The sequence below is a fragment of the Hemisphaericaspora subhashii genome (assembly GCF_019202705.1).
Source record: "Hemisphaericaspora subhashii strain CBS 10753 chromosome Unknown scaffold166, whole genome shotgun sequence".
In the NCBI taxonomy this organism is placed as follows: Eukaryota; Fungi; Ascomycota; class Pichiomycetes; order Serinales; family Debaryomycetaceae; genus Hemisphaericaspora; species Hemisphaericaspora subhashii.
The window spans coordinates 1-20,008 of NW_026057239.1; the positions used below are offsets into that span (position 1 = coordinate 1).

The following is a 20,008-nucleotide window of genomic DNA, read 5'->3' on the forward strand; positions in this document are numbered from 1 at the left end:
AAATTATCCATTGAATTAAAGAAATACAAACTAAACAAAGAAAATAATACAAATATACATATTTTTAATAATTATATAAACATTTTTAACAACAATATTGAAAAGGTAATAACAACAAAGAGATACAAATAAAAGATACTGGGTGATGATCATCATCCTCTCATATGCATTCTTCTCATTCCATGAGAATGATCATGAGCTTGAACATTAGGATCAACATTTGGATCAATAGAAGAAGTATCAACGTCTTGTGAATGTAATGCCGCGGCAGCTGCAGCTGCAACAGCTGCTGTAGATGCGCCACCACTGGTATTACCAACTTGAGTAGCTTCAATTGCAGCAAGTACAGCAGCATCTTGATTGACTTGATGATGACGATGTTGATCAACACCAACTAAATGATGATGATGGGATTGTCCCACCACTTGTGGTTGAAGGACATTATGATTCATCAATTCACCATAATTGGTAGTAGCACCAGGAGGAGGTTGAGGTTGATTAAGATGTTTATTCAATGGTTTTTGTACAAGAGTTCTTGCAGAACGCGGTCTCTTCTTTTTATTATTAGTAGCAACACCAATTGGATCAGGTGGATGATTATGAATTGGATTTATCATACGTAATATCCACATTTCACTATTACCCCCCATCTCATTATCATATTCATCTTTAGGAACTTGATCTTCTTCCTCCTCATCATCGTCATCCTTTTTTATCTTTCTCTTTTCTTTATCGGGTGGATATAAATTTGCAACTAATCTATAAGGACATTTAATTCTTTTTGTATAAGCAACTCTTTGTCTTTTAGTTGGATCTTTAACAGTAGTTCTAAAATTACCAGATCTTTCACATTGGAAATAAACTGCCTTGGGTTTTGATGAATTAACCACAATTTTACAATTTTCTTCAGGTCCTAAGAAATATTTAACATGTCTAACTAATTCTTGCTTACTTGAAAACGTCTTAATGATTTCATTGTCAATATATCTTGAACGAATATCAGCCCCAGTAGGACCATATTCATCACCAATCTGTTGCTGTGGAAGATGTTGAGTAAGAAGATCTGGCCCTAAATCCTGGTGTTGGTGTTGTTGTTGTTGCTGTTGTTGTTGTAAACGTTCACGTTGTTCTCTCTCACGTTGTAAACGTTCACGTTGTTCTCTTTCCCGTTGTTGACGTTCACGTTGTATTTCCCGTTCACGTTGTTGTTGCTGTTGCTGCAATTGTTGTTGCAACTGTTGCTGTTCACGTTGTTGTTGTTCACGCTGTTGTTGTTGTTGATGATAATGTTGTAATTGTTGTTGTTGATGAACTAATTCTTGTTGTTGTAATTGTTGTTGTCTTCTTTGAAGTTCCGCACGATGTTGAAGTTCTGCTGCTGCAGCTGCTGCACTGGCTGCATATGTACTTGGATGAGGATATTGATTATCATCACCACCTAATCCCACAAAAGCAGCTGCTGCGGCTGCTGCTTGATTGTTAGCTGCTTGAACCGCAGGGTCAAAAGCATCTTCATGTTGTTGTTGTTGTTGTTGAAGGTGGTGGTGGTTATTAGAACCAACAGTTGAACGTTCATTCGAAGTAGAAGGGTTCAGCATATTCTTTTGGTGAATTGATCCTTAAAAGTAAAAGCTGCAAATTGGTAAAGTTGAAATGGTTGTGTATAAAGAAGTTGATCCTGCACACTTGATACTTTTATAAATGGTAGTGGTTATGTGAAGGAATAAAAAAAAATGAGAAACAACAAAAACAAAAAACTTCCACTTCCCAACCAAACGAAAAAGAAATTATAAAAATAAAAAAAGAAATTTACTGGTTATTGGTCACGTGCTACAGATTAACTTTAACAATGAATTTAAATTTACAGTTTACACTTGATAATCGATTTAAACCACAGCAAATGTTAGAAATATATGTTGAAAAACTCTTTATGACTGTGGGAAACTCTAAATAGTAATATAATTTACTTTAAATATATTCTCACTGATTCTCATTCATCTATTTATATAATTGTATATGATAATGTATATTTTTGGTAAAGAAATTGACAAAATTCTTTAAATCTTGAGTATAAACAACAAATGTTGTCACGTAAAGATCGGAACCAATTTGACCAATTTGATTTAGAATTCAAATAATCTGGTTCAGTACAGGATAAAAATATTAGCTGAGAAAATTTATAGAAAGAATGGATTTGCTTTATGCTCTCGCTAAGTTATTTATAAGCGTTAAGTATGTATTGTCAATCTTGACTTCTTCAGTTATATCAAGATAAAGTAAACTTTCTTGTTGATTCGCTTCTCTAATGGATTGACTTACTGATTACGAATTGAGAGAGAGAGACATATCTATCATCCAAATATATGAATTTTCAATGGAGCCTGCATATTTTGTGATCTTGAAATACAGTGGAACCACTTCTTTATCAAGAAATTGTACATAGGTAAGGATAGCGAAAAGTCAAATTGAAGTTTGACGGAAGGCGTAAGGATATGATCTAGTTCTTACTAGATTGTATCTTTAAGTATTGATATGTATGCTTCTAGACAGAGCTTCTTATCCCGTTAATAAGGGTGTTTATTTCCAACTTATTAGTCATAATCGCGCGACATTTATTTTAGCAGCCATTTTATTATCAGGAATAAAGCGCAAAGCACCTCTATTAGCTAGATTTACAGGACTTATCGGGACAAAGTTTGAAAGACTAATATGCAAGTACATGCAAATATATGCATCTAGGATCCAGTTATGCATAAAAAATACCGGTTTTATGTATCTGATTTCCAAAATGGTTAACCAGGGCAATATTAGTTGTACAAAATCACTTATAAAATAATATTATATTACCGGGGTTCAGAGTTTACGATGGTACAAAAGTAAAAAACCAACAGTTATTCTACAATCCTGATTTTAAAGGAATAGAATGAAGGGTGTTTTTCCCAAGAGCAACTGGTTGCTCAATTGATTGTAGAGCAGAAACTCAAATGATCCTATCTAGATACTAGCCTAGTTATGATGATTACTGTTCACTCCATAAGCAAGTCAATGCTTTTGAACTCAATACTCTCAAGAAACCGTTTTGAGTGGTGGTGGTATAATAGGATTCCTAGAGTTTCTAAAAATCAATCAGGTGGGAAAGGGGAATACAAAAAACTTTAGCATGTGGCTGGAATACTGCTTGTGTTTGAAAAGTCTACAAAAAGAAGATTACAACCAGAAGTTCACAAACAGAAGTTTATACCAGAAGTTCACAAAGAGAAGTTTACAAATGGAAGTTTACAAACGAAAGTTTACGAATATGAATACAGCTTGGTGAATTCACGGACTTGGGCATCATAGCTTCCACTACCTACACCACTTGCCTCCTCTACCTACACCACATGCCACATGCCTTCGCTAGCTACATGCCCTGCCCCCATGCCCTGCGCCCCCTACACCACAAACCCCATACTACATCATTAGCATATCCATGTCTTTTACCCATTTTATCTATTCCTTCTCAGACTAGTCCCCCCCTGTGATCCATTCATTAGCTCATTCAGTCAGGCAGTCATTGTTCATTCCTTGATTGTCTCCATCCTTNGGTTGAAAAGGTTGTACCATACCATCCAATATTTTGAGAAAAGCATCAAGAACAAATCAGTTGAAAGGTTATATTTTGAACTCATTTAGTGACAGATGGCTTGTTAGATGGAATAATATAAGAAATAAGTGAAGAAGGATGGATGAATGGATGAAGGATGACGGAAGACAAATGAAGTATGGAATGTGGGATACACTGATTGACTGAATGAACTAAAATATGAATGGAATAAGAAGAAACTATCTGTGGCAGGAACAAATTATTTAATGGATAAAAGAATGAACAACCAGTGAATAGATGAATATGAGGCAAAAGGTAGAAGACAAAACAATATTATAGATGACATAAGTAGTAGATGAATGAGTAATGAAATGATTGAAAGAAAGATGTGATAATATGGAAAGAGATAATTAATGAAAGAAGAAAAGAAAAAGAAAAAGAAAAAGAGAAAAGAAGAAAACAAAAAATTTGAATTCTAGGGGATTTCCAGGTCTATTTATACTTGAGATTTTTTTGCAACCACAAAAAATTTGCAACCAAATTTGTTTAGTTTTCTACATATTGTACTATTATAATTGCACAACCACAAAAAGTTCATACACAAAATAAAACTAAGGCGTATTTGAAAAGAGGGGTTTGTAAATCTCTATCAAACCTAATAACCACAAAAGACGATTCCTAATTTACACTTTTTGTAAACGACACAAAATGCTAGGATTTCTATTAGGTCTCCTCAATGTCATGATTTCATAAATATCTTTCATATGCGCAAAACCAATGTATTATGAGGTGTATTCTAAGTACACCTTGTCAGATTAGTATTAGATCATTGCTAACCATTCTTGGCCCATTTTCCACTCGAATAATTGAGAATGATAAATACTTGGTGTATCAACAGAAGAGTTTTCACTACAAATAGTTTTGACAATGATCTCCTACTCTTGAATTTCATAGTCTGACCTTGTTGTTACCCATATGACTAACATTTGGTTGGCGGGCTGTGGATCCACTCCTTAGGGATTGTTAATTCCAAGTGGAATTTTATGCATACATTTGTAGTTGCAAAATTTACAGGCATGTTGAGAAGTTTATACACTTACAAACCTATGAGAACGGAATAACTCTATATGTATCTATGTCTTCTCCTTCTTCTTCTACGGTGTCTTCCTGTTGGTTATTTCTGATCCTTTCTCTTAACCTATACAACCTGTCCAATGCGAACAAAGAACTTCCATTTCCTAACTTAACCAATCCCAGGAAATACAATTCCAATTTTTCAAACTCTTGCTCATCACTAGCTACTAGTGAGCATTGAATGTATGGTGATGGAACCATAATTGCTCTAACATCAAACAAATTGTTACATAAATAATAGTTCTCCGATTCAATCAAGATGGTTCCTTGCTTGACTTTCAGACTATAGTTCTCATCAGTTTTATCCTTTAGGAAAAACATGCTTTTAAAAATCTTGTCCTTCAATTCTATAATCAACGGATGAGTCTTTGGGAGCTTAAGCAAGCCATTTGTAGTCAATAATTTTAAATACATCTCATCAATCAATAGTTGTTCACTAAGGTCGAACCAAGAAAAATATCTTACTCCTCCAGGATAAACGTCCTTCGCATAACAAGACAACGGAAGTTCTATCCTATCGTGTCCTTGATACTCCGGATGAGCCTTTGATAATACAGGAATTTCAAAAGTTTCTTGACAAACGCCAGGTACAATATCATGTGTTCTTCCATTCTCAACCAATGACATAATTTTAATAATTACCGAAGAGGACAATTGTGATCCTGGATGTACTCTTAATAAATCCAATGATTTAGCTATCTCATCAATCAATTCCACCACTCGAATAGAATATCCCGTAAGCATATTGAATTGAGTTGAAATTGGCAAGGTCTTTGGATCCGTCAAGAGCCCAATTCTGACTAATGCATCATGATATTCTGGATTCCTGTCTCGGGTGAAATATCCTGTCTCTAGCCACAATTTGCTCATATCTGAAGAATCTATTCCTGGATCTGGTTTGATTATATCAATTGATGTGTCTTGATTCTTCTTGATATATTTTAGAGTTCCACCTCGTGGATCATTCAATTCAGCAATTGATTCAATTAAAAAGAACCAAATTTTAGCTAGGGCCAACCCATCTGATATACTTCTACGCGCGGAAGACTTTTGTGATGATAAGCGGGAATAATGCAACAATAACTCCTTGACACCGCGAAGATGAGTTTTCCAAGATGAATGAACGGAATTGGGTTCTTCTTTTTGTAGATATGTCGTGGCAGTAAACATAGACGTTAATGTTAAGATGGTTAATAATAATCTTTCAATATCTTTGGAGAAATATTTTTCATCATCACTATCTTTTTGCTTTGTAAATGCTTCACTTAAACTTTTTAAACAGACTGAGGTATATTGGGATCTACTTTTCTCATGTTTTTGGATTCCAGTACGAATGAATTGAAAAGTAGCACTGGAAGCCAATAATGCAGTTAATAAATATGGACAATTTCTCAGGTATCGTAAAAGTATTCCTATTACTGGATTTGATTCAATTGATACGGCAAAAGGGAAGTAATGATATCCCAATTCAGTTTCAGTTAAGTCATTCAAGTATGTTACTTCTGCAACTCCATCTAATCCAAGTGGTCCCAAAGTCTTTGAAATTAGTTTTTTGTTTGATGTTGCCGTATCAGCAACAATTTCGGAAGCTTTATCTGGAGGATGTGTATCGTCTTTCAGGAAAGGAATAACATTCATTTGCTTGGAAACGTGCTGCAATTCAGGAATAGAATCACCAGTTATTTGAAAATCAAACAAATCTAAGGAATCATGAATTAAATGATTGGCATCATCAAATAGATTCTTTACGTCCCCAAGTGAGATATTATCGTCCCAAGGTGAAGTGTTACTTAGCAAATCATTCTCGGAGGAAACAGTGGCAGGGTAGGTTTCTGGAAGGTTTTTATCGTTGTTGTCATTGGGATCTTGCTGAGGTGGTGGGGTTGGAGTCCATTTTTCAAATCGTACACTACTTTCAATTTGATTCGATTTATATTTATCACGGTTATATTCAAATGGTAATGACCCAGATACAGAATCCTTGATATCGGGTTGAGACTCAGCGTTGCTTGATGTAGTTAGATTGTTGTCATATTTAAATCTAATTTTACGAATAGTTTCATATGAACATTGTTTACTTAATCTTGTACAATTATGACAATGTGGTTTTTGTTCATCACATTTAATTTTCCTTCTTTTGCATTCGTTGCATCCACCTCGACTGTATTTCCGTTTTGTGGATTCCTTCTTCTTTGTCGGTTTGTCTGACATGAGGAACTAGTTGTCCAGTTGTTGAAGATGAACTTCGATGATGAAGAGCGGAATTTATTTTCCAAATGCGGAATTTTATTTTCGTACAAAAACTTTGGTAGAAATAATTTACCAGATGCTTCTAATATGGATATTAAATCCCGTTTGTTTGAAATAGGAAGATACACGAGATAGTACAGCTAGAGCTAGCTATAATGTGAATATATTTTACAATTATTGAATAGGAAATTCTTTAACCACCCACCTGGTAGCACCACTCCCATCTATCGTCAATATTCCGAGACGCTATTATTTTTTCGTATCAAACAAACAGTCTACTGACATCTTATTAAGAATTGGATATACACTTCAAATGAGCAGAGATTTATAGGATAGAATAGTAATAGAAGATATGACTGGAAAGGGTAGCGGTAATAGCCTATTTTCAAATGACATACATACACATACATCGCATTCCGATACTACCAAATCAAGTTTATTTGGATTGACAAATGACAATCATCAACGGATGCCAACTAGTGAACAAGAGTCGTCTTCTATAAGCACTTTAGGAGGTAGTTTACATCAATTGACATCTGAACAAATCCATAAAATAATCAGCATGAAATACAAGAATGATCCAATATTGTTAATTAAACAATTATCAATAGATTTAGCCAACAAGGAAACTGAATTGATTTTATTACGACAAGAGAAGTTTATACGAGAAGCTCAATTATATAAACTTTGTAATGAATATGGTAACTTATCGGCATTAGAAATTGATCAGAAATTGAATGAAATTGAGAATAAGAAAAAGATACCAAAACAGAATGATATTGATGATATTTTGACTGGATTGATTGAAGTAGCCATGAATAATGAATTACCATCTTCAAAAGACAAACCGGAAATACCGACAAAGCTAGTACCCAAAGAGAATATGATTGAAAAACTAACGAGACCGAATCGTACACGTACTCATTCAGCTCCGGTAGAGAATCCTCAACTGAAAATCCCAGAACCCCAGGATACAAGAGGAACCAATTGGATTACAGCTCCACACAAGAAGTGGATAAAATCATTCTTTATTTCACAAGAAGATTTATCTAGTGATCAAAATAGACCAGTCTCCAAACAGACACGAGAAGAGTTAATAAATTCACGAACGCCAGTCGAACTTGCGAGTTTTGCAAATCATGACGAAGAACTTGGGTCATCAACAAGTATTGGAACTCAACAACTTATGAGTGAAGATATAAATATAGATAAATATGGATTCTTCACCGATAGAACAAATTTACGAAATACAACCGCCACCATCACAACTACAACAACCAATGGACCGAACAACTCCAACCCGGCTACTGCCTCACCCATTCAAATGAACAATAGTTTTACTGAAGACAAAGCCATCTTAATTACCAATAGTGAAAGTAATAACAAGCTCCAATTCATTGACAAATTAAAAGAAATGTCACAAGCTCATGATATCATAAATGATAAATTTGAACAAGATTGGAATAAACTTATCCAAGATATAAACCGGACATTACTCCAATCACATCATCCTACAATTATTCCAACTTCTTCCCCATCAACATTCCCCACATTTGGTATCAAAGGATATAAACTCCTTTCAATCAGTCTGATACTATTCAACAATATCAAACAACTTATAAACACCAATGGGATCCCCACCAAATATCGAGCCTGGTTATGGATGGAACTCAGTGGAGCTAATGAATATAAAGTCAATGGAGAATATCAAGCCCTTTTGGACCAACCTGCCGACGAGATCCAAACTTATTTAGATCAGATTGAATTGGATTTAGATAGGACATTGCCATTTAATTATTATTTCAATAATTTGATTGAATTGAAACGAGGGGTGAATTATTATAAATTAAAGAGGATTTTGTATGCTTTTGTTCAATATTGTCCAAAAGTAGGCTATGTCCAAGGAATGAATAAAATTATTGGAACTTTGTTATTGAGTAATAATAATGTTGGAGATGGGAATCATCATTTAGTTGAAGAAGATGTATTTTGGTTATTTGTGGGGTTGGTTGAAGAGATATTACCGAAATATGATGGAGGGATTAAAGTGTTTTTCGATGATTTAGGGAATATTCATAGAGATAATTTGATTATTCTGAAAAGGTATTTATATAAATTCCAACCGGAATTATGGTTACATTTTGAGAAATTGGGTTTAGAGATTGAAGTTATAATTATGAATTGGTGGTTATGTTTATTTATCGATTTGAAGTTTATTAATTTAGATACTTGGTTTAAATTATTTGATAATTTGTTAATTGGAGATAATCGTCGTCACCACCTCACTGGATTGACTACCGAAGAACATCACCAGGCGGGGCCTGACATATCGCAAGAAAATGAAGAACACCAACATGTAGAAGATGAACATGACTATAGAAGTTTAAAATTCATATCGATAACTTTGGCGATCTTGCAATGTTTACTGCATATCTTATTAACTATGAATGACAAAGATGAAATCCATCAATTCTTATCAACAGATAATAACTTCAAATTGGTTGCCAAAACTTCTTCTACAACTACTCCCAACAAGTATAATTTAAAATTTCTGGATTTGATTAAACATCAACTTCATTTCTTTGGGAAATTATCAACTCGAGAATTACGTACTTATAGAAAGGATATCAACCAGTCATAATAATAATAATAATAATAACTTAATATTTTATAATTTATAATAATATATATATATGCCTATATACACGGACATGCAAAAGCCAAAAAAAACCAGTCTTACACAACATCACTGATAATCCTAGAAGCTTCTTTATAAGTCTTCAACAATTCCACACATTTCTCTCTTTCCGCTTGAATATTTTCATCTTCTTTCAATAATTCATCAAATAATTTATCATTATATAATTTAACAACTAATCGATTTTGAATATGTTGTTTAATATAATTAACTAAAAGACACATAATCGATTTTGGAACTTGATCTTGAATCATTTCTCTAACAATACTGAAATATGAAATGATTAATCTTCTAATCAATTCACATTCCAATTGTTCGCGTTCTGTTAATTCATTAATGGCATCGTCACTTTCAAACGAAGTGGTTTCATCATTGGCCGAATCGGAAAGATTCATTTTTGAAGTATATTCATCAATCAAGTTAGGTTGGGAAGTAGTATGATTATGATTAAGGAAATTGCTATTGAATTGTAAGGTATTTTCTTGAGGATGAGGGAATTTGAATGGAATTGGGTTTAATTGGGCTTGGGTTTGTAATTGTTGTTGATGGACAATTGGATCTTTACCCAAGAAATAATTCAAATATGATTCTGGTTGTTGTTGTTGATGCTGTGGCGGTGATATTGCTTGATGATGGAAGTTTGGAGTTGAATCGGCCTTATGGACAGATAATTGACGGCCATGTTGATGACTATGCGGAGATGGTAATTTATCATCAACAGATTTGATTTCAGCTTCAAAATCTTCTTCTTCTTCTTCTTCAGATTGTTCTTCTATATTTTCCTCTAGTTGTTGTTGTCTCTTTTTAGTTAAGATTCTTTCACTTGCTAATCTTAATTTACTATTCAGTTCCAATTGTTTTTGTTTTTGACGTTCAGCAACAACAATACTCATGGCTTTTGCCGCACCCAAGAAATTTGGATGATTGGTGTTAATATAAGCTTTATGAATTTCAATCAAGGATTCAACATATTTAATAGTTGGACCTAATCTTTCTCTTAATAAATCACTAACAACTTCAATTAATTTACTTTGTAATTTTGGATATCTACTCAATTCAGGGCCAATATTGGTAGAACAAACACTATGAACAATCTTCATTAATTCTTCATAAACTAATTCAACACATCCTCTACTTGGTTCTTCCAATAATTTGATTTGTGGTTTTACTAATAAATCAAATGCTAATTCAGGTACAAATAAAGAAGGTCTTGGACCAGTTGAATTTCTAATGGCAGTTCTAATATCTAGGATTGATAAATTATGAGTTGGGTTAATTGCTGCTAATTGGGATCCAAATACTTCATTATAAATATAATAAATTCTAGCACCACCACATAATTCTTTAGTCAGAATAATATCATTAGTTGAAGTCCCTTCAATTGAATTAACGAAAGCATTGGCAAATTTAGTCATCAAGTTAAGTACCATGACTCCACGGGCTTCCTTGGAATCATCTAATCCTGGTACATCACCATATGAAGCTAATTCTTGTTCAGTTTGTCCCATCAAAGTGTTTAATTTAGCTTTAATATCGGGTAATCTTTCTCTAATATGAGACATTAAGATTCTATTTAAAGTTTGTGCTAAATATTTTGTTCCACATTTATTTGAAATGGCTTTATAAGCTGGATGTTTGGCAAAAAATTGATATTCAGCAAATAATGAATCTTCTAAAGGTTTATTTTCGGAAATATCTTGTTGAGAACGATTAACTATCCCAATGAATCCTAATTTTAATGGATATACATTACCCTTTAAGATATCCAAAGCATTAGTACCTTGATCCATTAAATCCAATTTAGTCAAGATACCAATTGTTCTTTTACCAGTTGGATCTACTTGTCTAGCTAATTTTAAAGATTCAGAATTAACTAAATCGACATTTGCTGGGGAAACGGCTAAAATAATACAATTTGGAGATGCAATATATTCCAAAATTAAACTTCTAGTTTGTCTTTCAATATCAGTTGGTTGATCACCAATTGGAATTTTAGTTAAACCAGGTAAATCAACTAAAGTAAGGTTTAAAACATTTGGAGAATAAATTTTAAGATTAATTGGTAATCTACTAATACCTTTATTTTGACCAGCAATTCTCATTGTTTCATTTTCAATTTCTCTTCTAATATCATGAAAATCATAAAATCTTTTATGAGGAATATGTAAGAATTCACCCCATTCAGTAGGAGACTTTGAACCACCTGCACCTCCATGTAGTTTACGTATATGATCTTCTAAATTAATTTCAGCCGAATTTATCAGCAGCTGATCATCGGAATAATTTGCATTACCATTTGATAGGTTGTTATTGGCATTACTGTCATTGTTTTTGTTTTTGTTTTTGTTGAGGTTACCATTAGCAAGGTCATGATCTTCTTCACTTGAGACATTAATTAATTGTAATACTAAAGGTCTTCTAGTGACAATACCAGTTCCTCTAGGTAAGAAATCTTTACCAACAATATTTTCTAATACTGAAGATTTACCACAAGATTGAGAACCAACAACAGCCAAAATAGGTAAATCTATTTCAGATACTTGAGTAGCAGTTACAATATCTTGTAATTTATTTACAACTGGAATAAGATCTTGTAAGGACATTTTGGATTATTCTGTTAATAAAAAATGGCAGGCAAGATATATCTGGATAAGTAGTTGGTTGTAAAAAAAAAAAAATATAAAAAAAAGTTTTGGATGTCTTATAAAAAATGTATCTATTAAGTTTTGAATGTTTTCTGGATGAATCAAATGAGGATATGACTTTCTATATGTTTTGGTGATATGTAATGATTTCTAAATAAAAAGCATATAATCAATATCAATTGAAATACTCTCTTCTGGAATCGAATAATATAATAAATAAAAAATGATTCGATACTCTCACCAAAGAAAGAAAGAAAGCAACAAAAAAAAAATTTTGTTGTTTTTTAAATTTTCTTAAAACAAACGTTGAAGATTTTTTTGTTTTTGTTTTTTTTTTCTTGTTTGTTGCTTCGTATTTTATATTGGTATCGTTAAAGTTAACCGAGTTGTAAATGGGCCTATATTCCTTAATGGCAACCTGCAAATACACAAAGCAGATACACAGGAGAAGCTGTTTCTATAGAGTAAAGAAAAAGAAGAGAATTGTAGAAAAATGATTTTTCAGAATTTCAATGGCAAATAAAATTCAAATTAAGAACTAAAAAAAAAAATATATTAGTAGCTTCCTGCATACTGCCCCCATCATATTAAATTTGACCCCATACTTCAACGGTACTAAAATAACTATAACAACTTCATTCCTTATCCTCTCTTTATTGTGTATCACTTTATCAACTAACATAGGTAATAGAGATAGTACTACCGCATATAGCACTCCGCTCGATTATATATTAATCCATTGATCTAGATTTTTAGTTGTGGTTAGTTCCACTCACTTACCCGCCTCCACCCCGCGAAAATAAATCGTTTCATTTGCCATCAGTCTTAACGGCAAAAAACAATATAAAACCCGATACGTCAAATATTGCGTCACCTGGGATACTTTTGCTTTTACTTCAATTTCAGGCAATACTAGCAATGTGACTCAGAATCATAGTTCCCACCAAGCAATAGAAAAATCGTAGTTTTGCTTACTCTATACCAGCTCTTGTATTCAAAGATAATCATGAAAAAGTCATGTAGGCGTAAAATAGAGGTGGCTATCAAGAGAAAGCATCAGGATTTGAGGAGTTCTGTAGCTCTTGTAGATGAAAGAACGCGTCGTTCCTTATAATTCCATCTGTCAGTAAGCTGCCTGAAACACACCTTTGAGTCTGTTTTTTTACCATTCGTCACAAATATAATAGACTCAAGAATGTCCCTAATATTGTTAACAATAGTCTCTTACTACGCTAACGAACTATACTTAGAATACATCAAGAAATATGTTCATCTAATCAAACTGGAACAAATTCATATTTTATGAAATTTGTCAACATATGATTCAAAATGTTGCCATGAGGGTAACATTTTATAAATTATATGCACACCATTTGTTTATCAAATGTAGTGCAGTGCACAAATATTATTTTAGAAGTGTTTCACAAAAAGAACCCTAAATTTGTTAAGAAAGGTTTAATATGACACTAATAAAGTATATTCAGAATCTAATGTGAAACGCGGTAATCTTATCATAATATAGGGATTTTACAAATTATAAAATTGATCAAAATTTACATTGGAAAAACTTTTATAGATTTTTGCCCCAACCCAGGGTTTTTTTCCAATATTATGTGCAGGATGAAGACTAAAACTTTGTATGCAATATTGCTATGTACGACACATCACGCATACACTACTTGCTAATTCTTTACCCATTCGCTTATTCCTTCTCAGACTCGTACCTTCCATGGGCTATCCATTCACTCATTCAGCCAGACAATCATTGATTCACCCCCCGTTTGTTTCCCATACTTACCTGTCGTAATACTTAAAACAAAAAAGCAGATACCAGTTACCAAGATTGAGCAGAATACATATCATCAACTAAAAAAGAAACTAGAGGACAAACTGGTGAGAGGATAATGACTTGCGATTGCTATTGGTATAATTCTGGTTCGATGGAATAAAAAAGGTCACGAGGAAAGAGACTAAGGACGACGGATGAAATATGAGGGAAGACAGGTGAAGTATGGAAGGTGGGGATGAAGCAATGATTGACTGATTGAATGAATAAATTAAATGAATGGAATAAGAAGGAACTATCTGAAGAAGGAATCAATGAATGAATGGATAAAAGAAGCAATGTGTAGTGAGTAGATGAATACAGAACAAATAAACGAACAGTTGAATGACACAAGCAGGTATTAAATGAGTTAATAAAAAGAACATTAAGATAACACAAGAAAGGAATGAATGAATGAATGAATGAATAAAGAAATGATTGATAGAAAGATGGGATAATATGGAAAGAGATAATTAATGAAAGAAGAAAAGAAAAAGAAAAAGAAAAAGGGAAAAGAAGAAAACAAAAAAATTTGAATTCTAGGGGATTTCCAGGTCTATTTATACTTAAAATTTTTTTGCAACCACAAAACATTTGCAACCAATTTTGCATGTTTTTTTACAAACTATTAAACAACCACAAAAAATATTGATACACAATATAAAACTTCAACCAAAAACATTAGTAAGCATCAATAGATTTAACTAATGCTTTTCAATTTGACCATTCCGTTTGTGTCACTCAATTTTGTGGCTTCCAATTTTACAAACCCACAATTAGAAGTTCTTAATTAGACTATGCCACAATTCAATGAGATAATAAGAATATTAACAAAAGTTTATAAATTTTATTAGAAGAACAATGTACAAATCAATATAAAACTTAATCTAGATATCTAACTAAAGTAGAAATCACAAAAAATTGAAACTAAAGAACTAAAAGGAGAATTGAAATACTTTAATAAAGGAGAATGGAAATCTATTCAATATGGTTAACTTCAGATTTATCATTCCATTCAGGACTAGTAAGGGCCATTCTTTGATGGTCGTATAATGGTGGTAACTTTGGAATATCTCTTCTAAAAATCTGTCTTTGAACTCCGTTCCAGAATGATTTAGTTTGATAAGCAGCATGAGTCATACATGGGACACTAAACACATCATCTAATTCTTCCAAAGTCAATCCCTTGGTTTCTGGTAAGAACCATAATACTAAGAAGAAACCAACAATATTCCAAGCGGCATAGAATCCAAATGCACCAGTTGGAGTGAAAGCATTTTGTAATCTTGGCCAAGTGAATGCAAGGATAAAGTTAAAGAACCAACAAGTGGCAGTAGCAAAACTCATACCGATATCTCTGATATATAATGGGAAAGCTTCAGCTGAATAAGTAAATGGAACTGGACCTTCACCTGAAGAATAGACGGCTGCGAATAAGTAGACACCAACGACAACCATGGCCAATTGTCCTTGTTGATCCTTAATCAAAAACCCGAAACCAGCAATTAACAAGAAGACAGCCATCAATGGGAAAGTAGTTAACAAAAGACTTCTTCTTCCGAATTTATCAATGGTTAAGAATGCAGGAATTGCAAATGTGAAGTTAATCATACCAAAACCCCAAGATGCTAATAAGGCACTGATTTCACTAAAGTTAGCCTTGATGAAAATAGAAGAGGAATAATAAGCAATGACATTGATACCACAGAATTGTTGCATAAACATGACGACCCAAGCACCAAGAGCACCATTTCTGTTTCTTCTAATTGTGAATAATTCGATAAACTTCTTCCAAACTGGGATTTCATAAGAACCTTCTTCGTTTAACAAGACATATTGGTAGAAACAATCTCTAGCAGCGGCGATTTCTTCATGTCTCAATTGTCTCAATGATTCAAAAGCGTCCTTGTGTCTATCCTTACCCATTAACCAACGAGGAGATTCTGGAACAAAAGGAACTTGAAGCAAAACAATAATGGCTGGAATACAAGCAGAAGAAAACATCAATCTCCAATTCAAACCAGATCCAATTCCTCTATCAGGGACACTATAGAAAGCTAAAGATGCAACATAACCAAACATAATACCAACAGCAGTGAAGAATTGCCATAACATAACTAAGGAACCTCTAATATGCTTTGGAGTACATTCAGCAGCATATGCAGGGACAGTAGCTGACTTAATACCAATACCGAATCCTAAAAAGAATCTAGCAATGAATAAATGCCACCAATTGTTAACAAAACCTTGCCAAATACAAGTCAAAGCAGAAATAACACAAGTCCAAAAAATGGTCCATTTACGACCTAAACGACGATTACAAAAATCTGATAACCAACAAGCAATAACTGCACAACATAAGTATGGAGCACCATTAACTAACCCTTCTAATAAATCGGCATTCTTCATTTCGGTCACTCCAAATGCCTTTGGCCAAAACAAGGTAGCACCATTGACAACTGCTTCATCCATACCTTGAACGGCAGCAGCCATGGAACCCAATGCAATAACACCGATTAATTTCTTTGGAATATGCCATTTCTTAGTTGCTTCTAAATATAAACCATTCTTTTCTTCAGCACTTAAGAATGACATTGAATTGAATGCAGATGGAGAACGAGCTACTGCAGCTGCACGAGCGAATAAGTCAGCATCAAGATCATGTTTACTAGCGTAATGTCTACCCATTTGCATAACTTGCTTTTCGGAATATTGAGCTAAGATATTTCCATGTTCACCACCTTCTCTTTCAGAAGGCATTGATTCAAGTTCAGAAATTTCTTGATTCTGTTTGTTGAGGCTGGAGGAGCTGCTGGTGCTTTCCAACATTGGTTTCTCTGGTTGTTGTTGACCCATAGTAGTAGTAATTGTGAGTTTGTTACTTTAGTGATGAAAATAAGAAATGAGATGTCAGAAATTGAAAGGTGATTTTCACTTGCTTTTATATTTGATCATCAATTCTCACTTTCGACATGGTTCCCCCATATTTTCAATGCAGCGCTTAATTAAAATTTTTATTTTGTTATCTTTACATTATACTACACCATTTTTTATAAAATAATAAAAGTCTCACCTAATTTAATCTCCTCCTCCACACAATTGAATATTGTTGTCAATTGCCCTTTGCTGTTTTCTGTCAATTTATTTTCCCCCTGGGATCCGAATTGATTCCGGAAAAACAATGACACTTTAAGATGCCGATTACAAACCTGATTGGATTACAACCCTGTTAATACCATTGATTTTAGTTGGAACACTGTGGAACTGGACTAACTAGTATGCTATAAAGTTTTTAACCACCAGAGTACGTAATCCTCCACACGCGAGATGTATTCTTTAAAAAAATATTATTATTAATTGGAACAAAGCTGAAATTAATAGCTAAAAAATAAATGTTGTGTTCTTCCGGTCGGAATAAAAGAAAAAAACGCTAAAATCCATAAAAAATATTTTTTGTGTAACTTCTATTCTACCGACCATAATAAGAAGTCAAAATTCCTGATTAATAATACCTAAACGAAATCTACATGGACCAACAACTAGTGTTGTTCCGACCCCCCCTCCTCCCCATTGGAACTCCTTCTGTCGTCATGTAATAAACCGTATCTTAGTAAAACTCAACAATACCAACTGGGGTTTGGAGCATGGGGGGTTAAGGGTAATTGTGCATTTTCAAAGATTGGTTTCAACAATGTAATGGATTGCTTGCTAGGGGAAGTATAACAGAGTCTGTGATATTTTGTTTATATGTCCATTAATCTACAGGGATACATAAAAAAAAGTGTGAAATGCACTAATATTGATTACGTCATACAACATATTCAACTAGGGGAAACCTAATCTCGCATAGTGAGATTTTGATGAAAGGTATTCTTCGTTGGAAGAACAATAATGTGATGGTAGAGTGTTCATGCATCTTCTCCACTCTTGTTTATGGGGTAGGATGGAGATAGGGCTGTTCGCCCGAAATAGATGTGGTAAGATCGGGAGGTTGAAATGTTTGAAATATTATTTAAGGGTTGTGTTATTCCGCTTGTCATACATAATAGCAATCCATAGTATTAGCCTCTTATACTCTGTTCTCCCGAGAACAAAGAAATTTTGAAATCGGGAAATATGAAACACAAACAATACCATGGAAGCCTTCTCATTGTTTGGGCCCTTTTCTTTTCACTTACAAAGAAGGTTGCCCCCCCTCCCCACAAAAAAATAAAATTTGTTTCGTATTATTGATTCTTATTATGCACCGATCGGGTGAATAGAAGTTTGGTGATATTATTTACAACCGAGCCCGTATACAGTTGCGACTAAAGTAAAACTAAAGTCCTTAGAACAGTTCCTAAGCCAAGCCTTTTACCTGAATTTGGATGTGTAGAATCGAAGTGGTAATTGAAAGATAAGAAAAACAGTTGGGGAGACTGAGAACCTTCACGAAACAATCGTTTTGAGTGCCATCAAAATTCTCAAATATCTCTAATATGGGGATTTAGGTACTGAGTTATCCCATTCTATAAATGGATGCTATTACCGAGAAACGACTGCGAAATTGTGATTGCAAATTTTTCATTGTCGCCTCTGAAAATAAAACGTCTTGTGAGGCCCTGTGTGGGCCGCCTTAGTCGTTCTAGAGTTTTTTACTCCTTATAAGATAGCAAGACCAAAAGGCTAAACTCCACCGTTCCATTGTGTTTTGTATTTTTATTATTCTTTAATGTTGGGCAAAACTAATCTTTGTGTATTCTTCTAAGTTGGAAAACAAATTTGCAAATATTTGGATCGCTAGACGTTGCTCCGTGCATTGTTATAAAGCATGGGCGTGAAATGGTTGCAAAATTGAATGAATCATACTAATTTCTAGTTCCGAAAGTTTTTCCACGTCATTGTCTTTGGAATTTCACTGTCAAGAAAAGCTGAGGATTATTTTGGTTCTCGGAGTGACTACGAATCTTCTAATTATTTCCACTGGCACGCTCTCCCAGTGTTGATTTTATGAAGTGGAGTAATACCTATCTATGGGTAATGCGAAAAAGAGGAGCGGGCCTGGGGGATAAATGAGTCCGCAGGCAACGTCACAGCAAGTCGGTCCTATAGAATCTATCCAATAATAATTTTAAACTACATCCATCTTCGGAAATGGCATTCAGCAAGCCGAAGTTATTTAAACCATCGTCTTTGAATTGAATTAGGTTGCCATATCAAGAGTAGCACTACACCTCCAATTTTTGATAGACACATTCCTTATAGATTACATTTGGCGTCCAGATCCTAAATATTGGTATTATTAGAAATAAAAAAACTCGTCGACGTGTGGATTTAGAGGGAATGCTGTAGGATATAATCTATCAGCTTCCCATTTATGAATACCTAAACTGCAATGATGATCAATAGAGAGCTTCTGGTTGTTTGTCTTCCTCCCCTAGATGTGTTGGGTTTCAGTTTGAAAAGTCACCTCTGAATACAGAATCATTGATAAAAATGTTCTCTTCACTCTGATGGATTGCTTCCAATCTCTCTTTCAAGATTGCAATAAATACAAGTCAGATTGGTTCAACGATTGACGTAAATGCAATCTACAGTAGGTAATCTATACAAAGAAGATGATTATACTCCACCTAGGGAAATACAATTCATTTTTGGGTAATACGTTATTAATTCTACTAGTTTACCAGAGACTCATACACATATGTGTATGTTGCTCTTCATCTACGTGGGCTTAAAGACTTTTACATACTTTCGATTATTCTATGAGCTCTTCACCTTTATATTAAGAAATGTTGCACAATTATTTCCCAAGAGTTGCATATATTAAAGAGATATATTCTATCTAATAAGTCAATATATCAATGATGATATTAATTATACTTACCAATACT

At 33.7% G+C, this 20,008-nt stretch overlaps 5 protein-coding genes across 5 annotated transcripts; 1 reads left to right on the forward strand and 4 right to left on the reverse strand. All coding sequences in view use genetic code 12, as the record gives it.

The window, feature by feature from the left end:
* Positions 1-152: 152 nt before the first annotated feature.
* On the reverse strand, positions 153-1,598 carry RBF1 (Rbf1p; the record flags this gene model as incomplete). Its single annotated transcript, XM_049405630.1, has 1 exon — positions 153-1,598. One exon carries the CDS (start codon positions 1,596-1,598, stop codon positions 153-155), a length of 1,446 nt encoding a protein of 481 aa, XP_049264766.1.
* A 3,089-nt stretch (positions 1,599-4,687) lies between these two features.
* LYS144 (Lys144p) lies at positions 4,688-6,928 on the reverse strand (the record flags this gene model as incomplete). Its single annotated transcript, XM_049405631.1, has 1 exon — positions 4,688-6,928. The coding sequence occupies one exon, from the start codon at positions 6,926-6,928 to the stop codon at positions 4,688-4,690; it is 2,241 nt and encodes a 746-aa protein (XP_049264767.1).
* A 391-nt stretch (positions 6,929-7,319) lies between these two features.
* On the forward strand, positions 7,320-9,608 carry J8A68_001936 (uncharacterized protein; the record flags this gene model as incomplete). Its single annotated transcript, XM_049405632.1, has 1 exon — positions 7,320-9,608. One exon carries the CDS (start codon positions 7,320-7,322, stop codon positions 9,606-9,608), a length of 2,289 nt encoding a protein of 762 aa, XP_049264768.1.
* Positions 9,609-9,703: 95 nt separating this feature from the next.
* Positions 9,704-12,268, reverse strand: DNM1 (dynamin-related GTPase; the record flags this gene model as incomplete). Its single annotated transcript, XM_049405634.1, has 1 exon — positions 9,704-12,268. The coding sequence occupies one exon, from the start codon at positions 12,266-12,268 to the stop codon at positions 9,704-9,706; it is 2,565 nt and encodes an 854-aa protein (XP_049264769.1).
* Positions 12,269-15,113: 2,845 nt separating this feature from the next.
* Positions 15,114-16,991, reverse strand: HGT19 (Hgt19p; the record flags this gene model as incomplete). The annotated part of the gene is made up of 1 exon (XM_049405635.1): positions 15,114-16,991. One exon carries the CDS (start codon positions 16,989-16,991, stop codon positions 15,114-15,116), a length of 1,878 nt encoding a protein of 625 aa, XP_049264770.1.
* Positions 16,992-20,008: the final 3,017 nt, after the last annotated feature.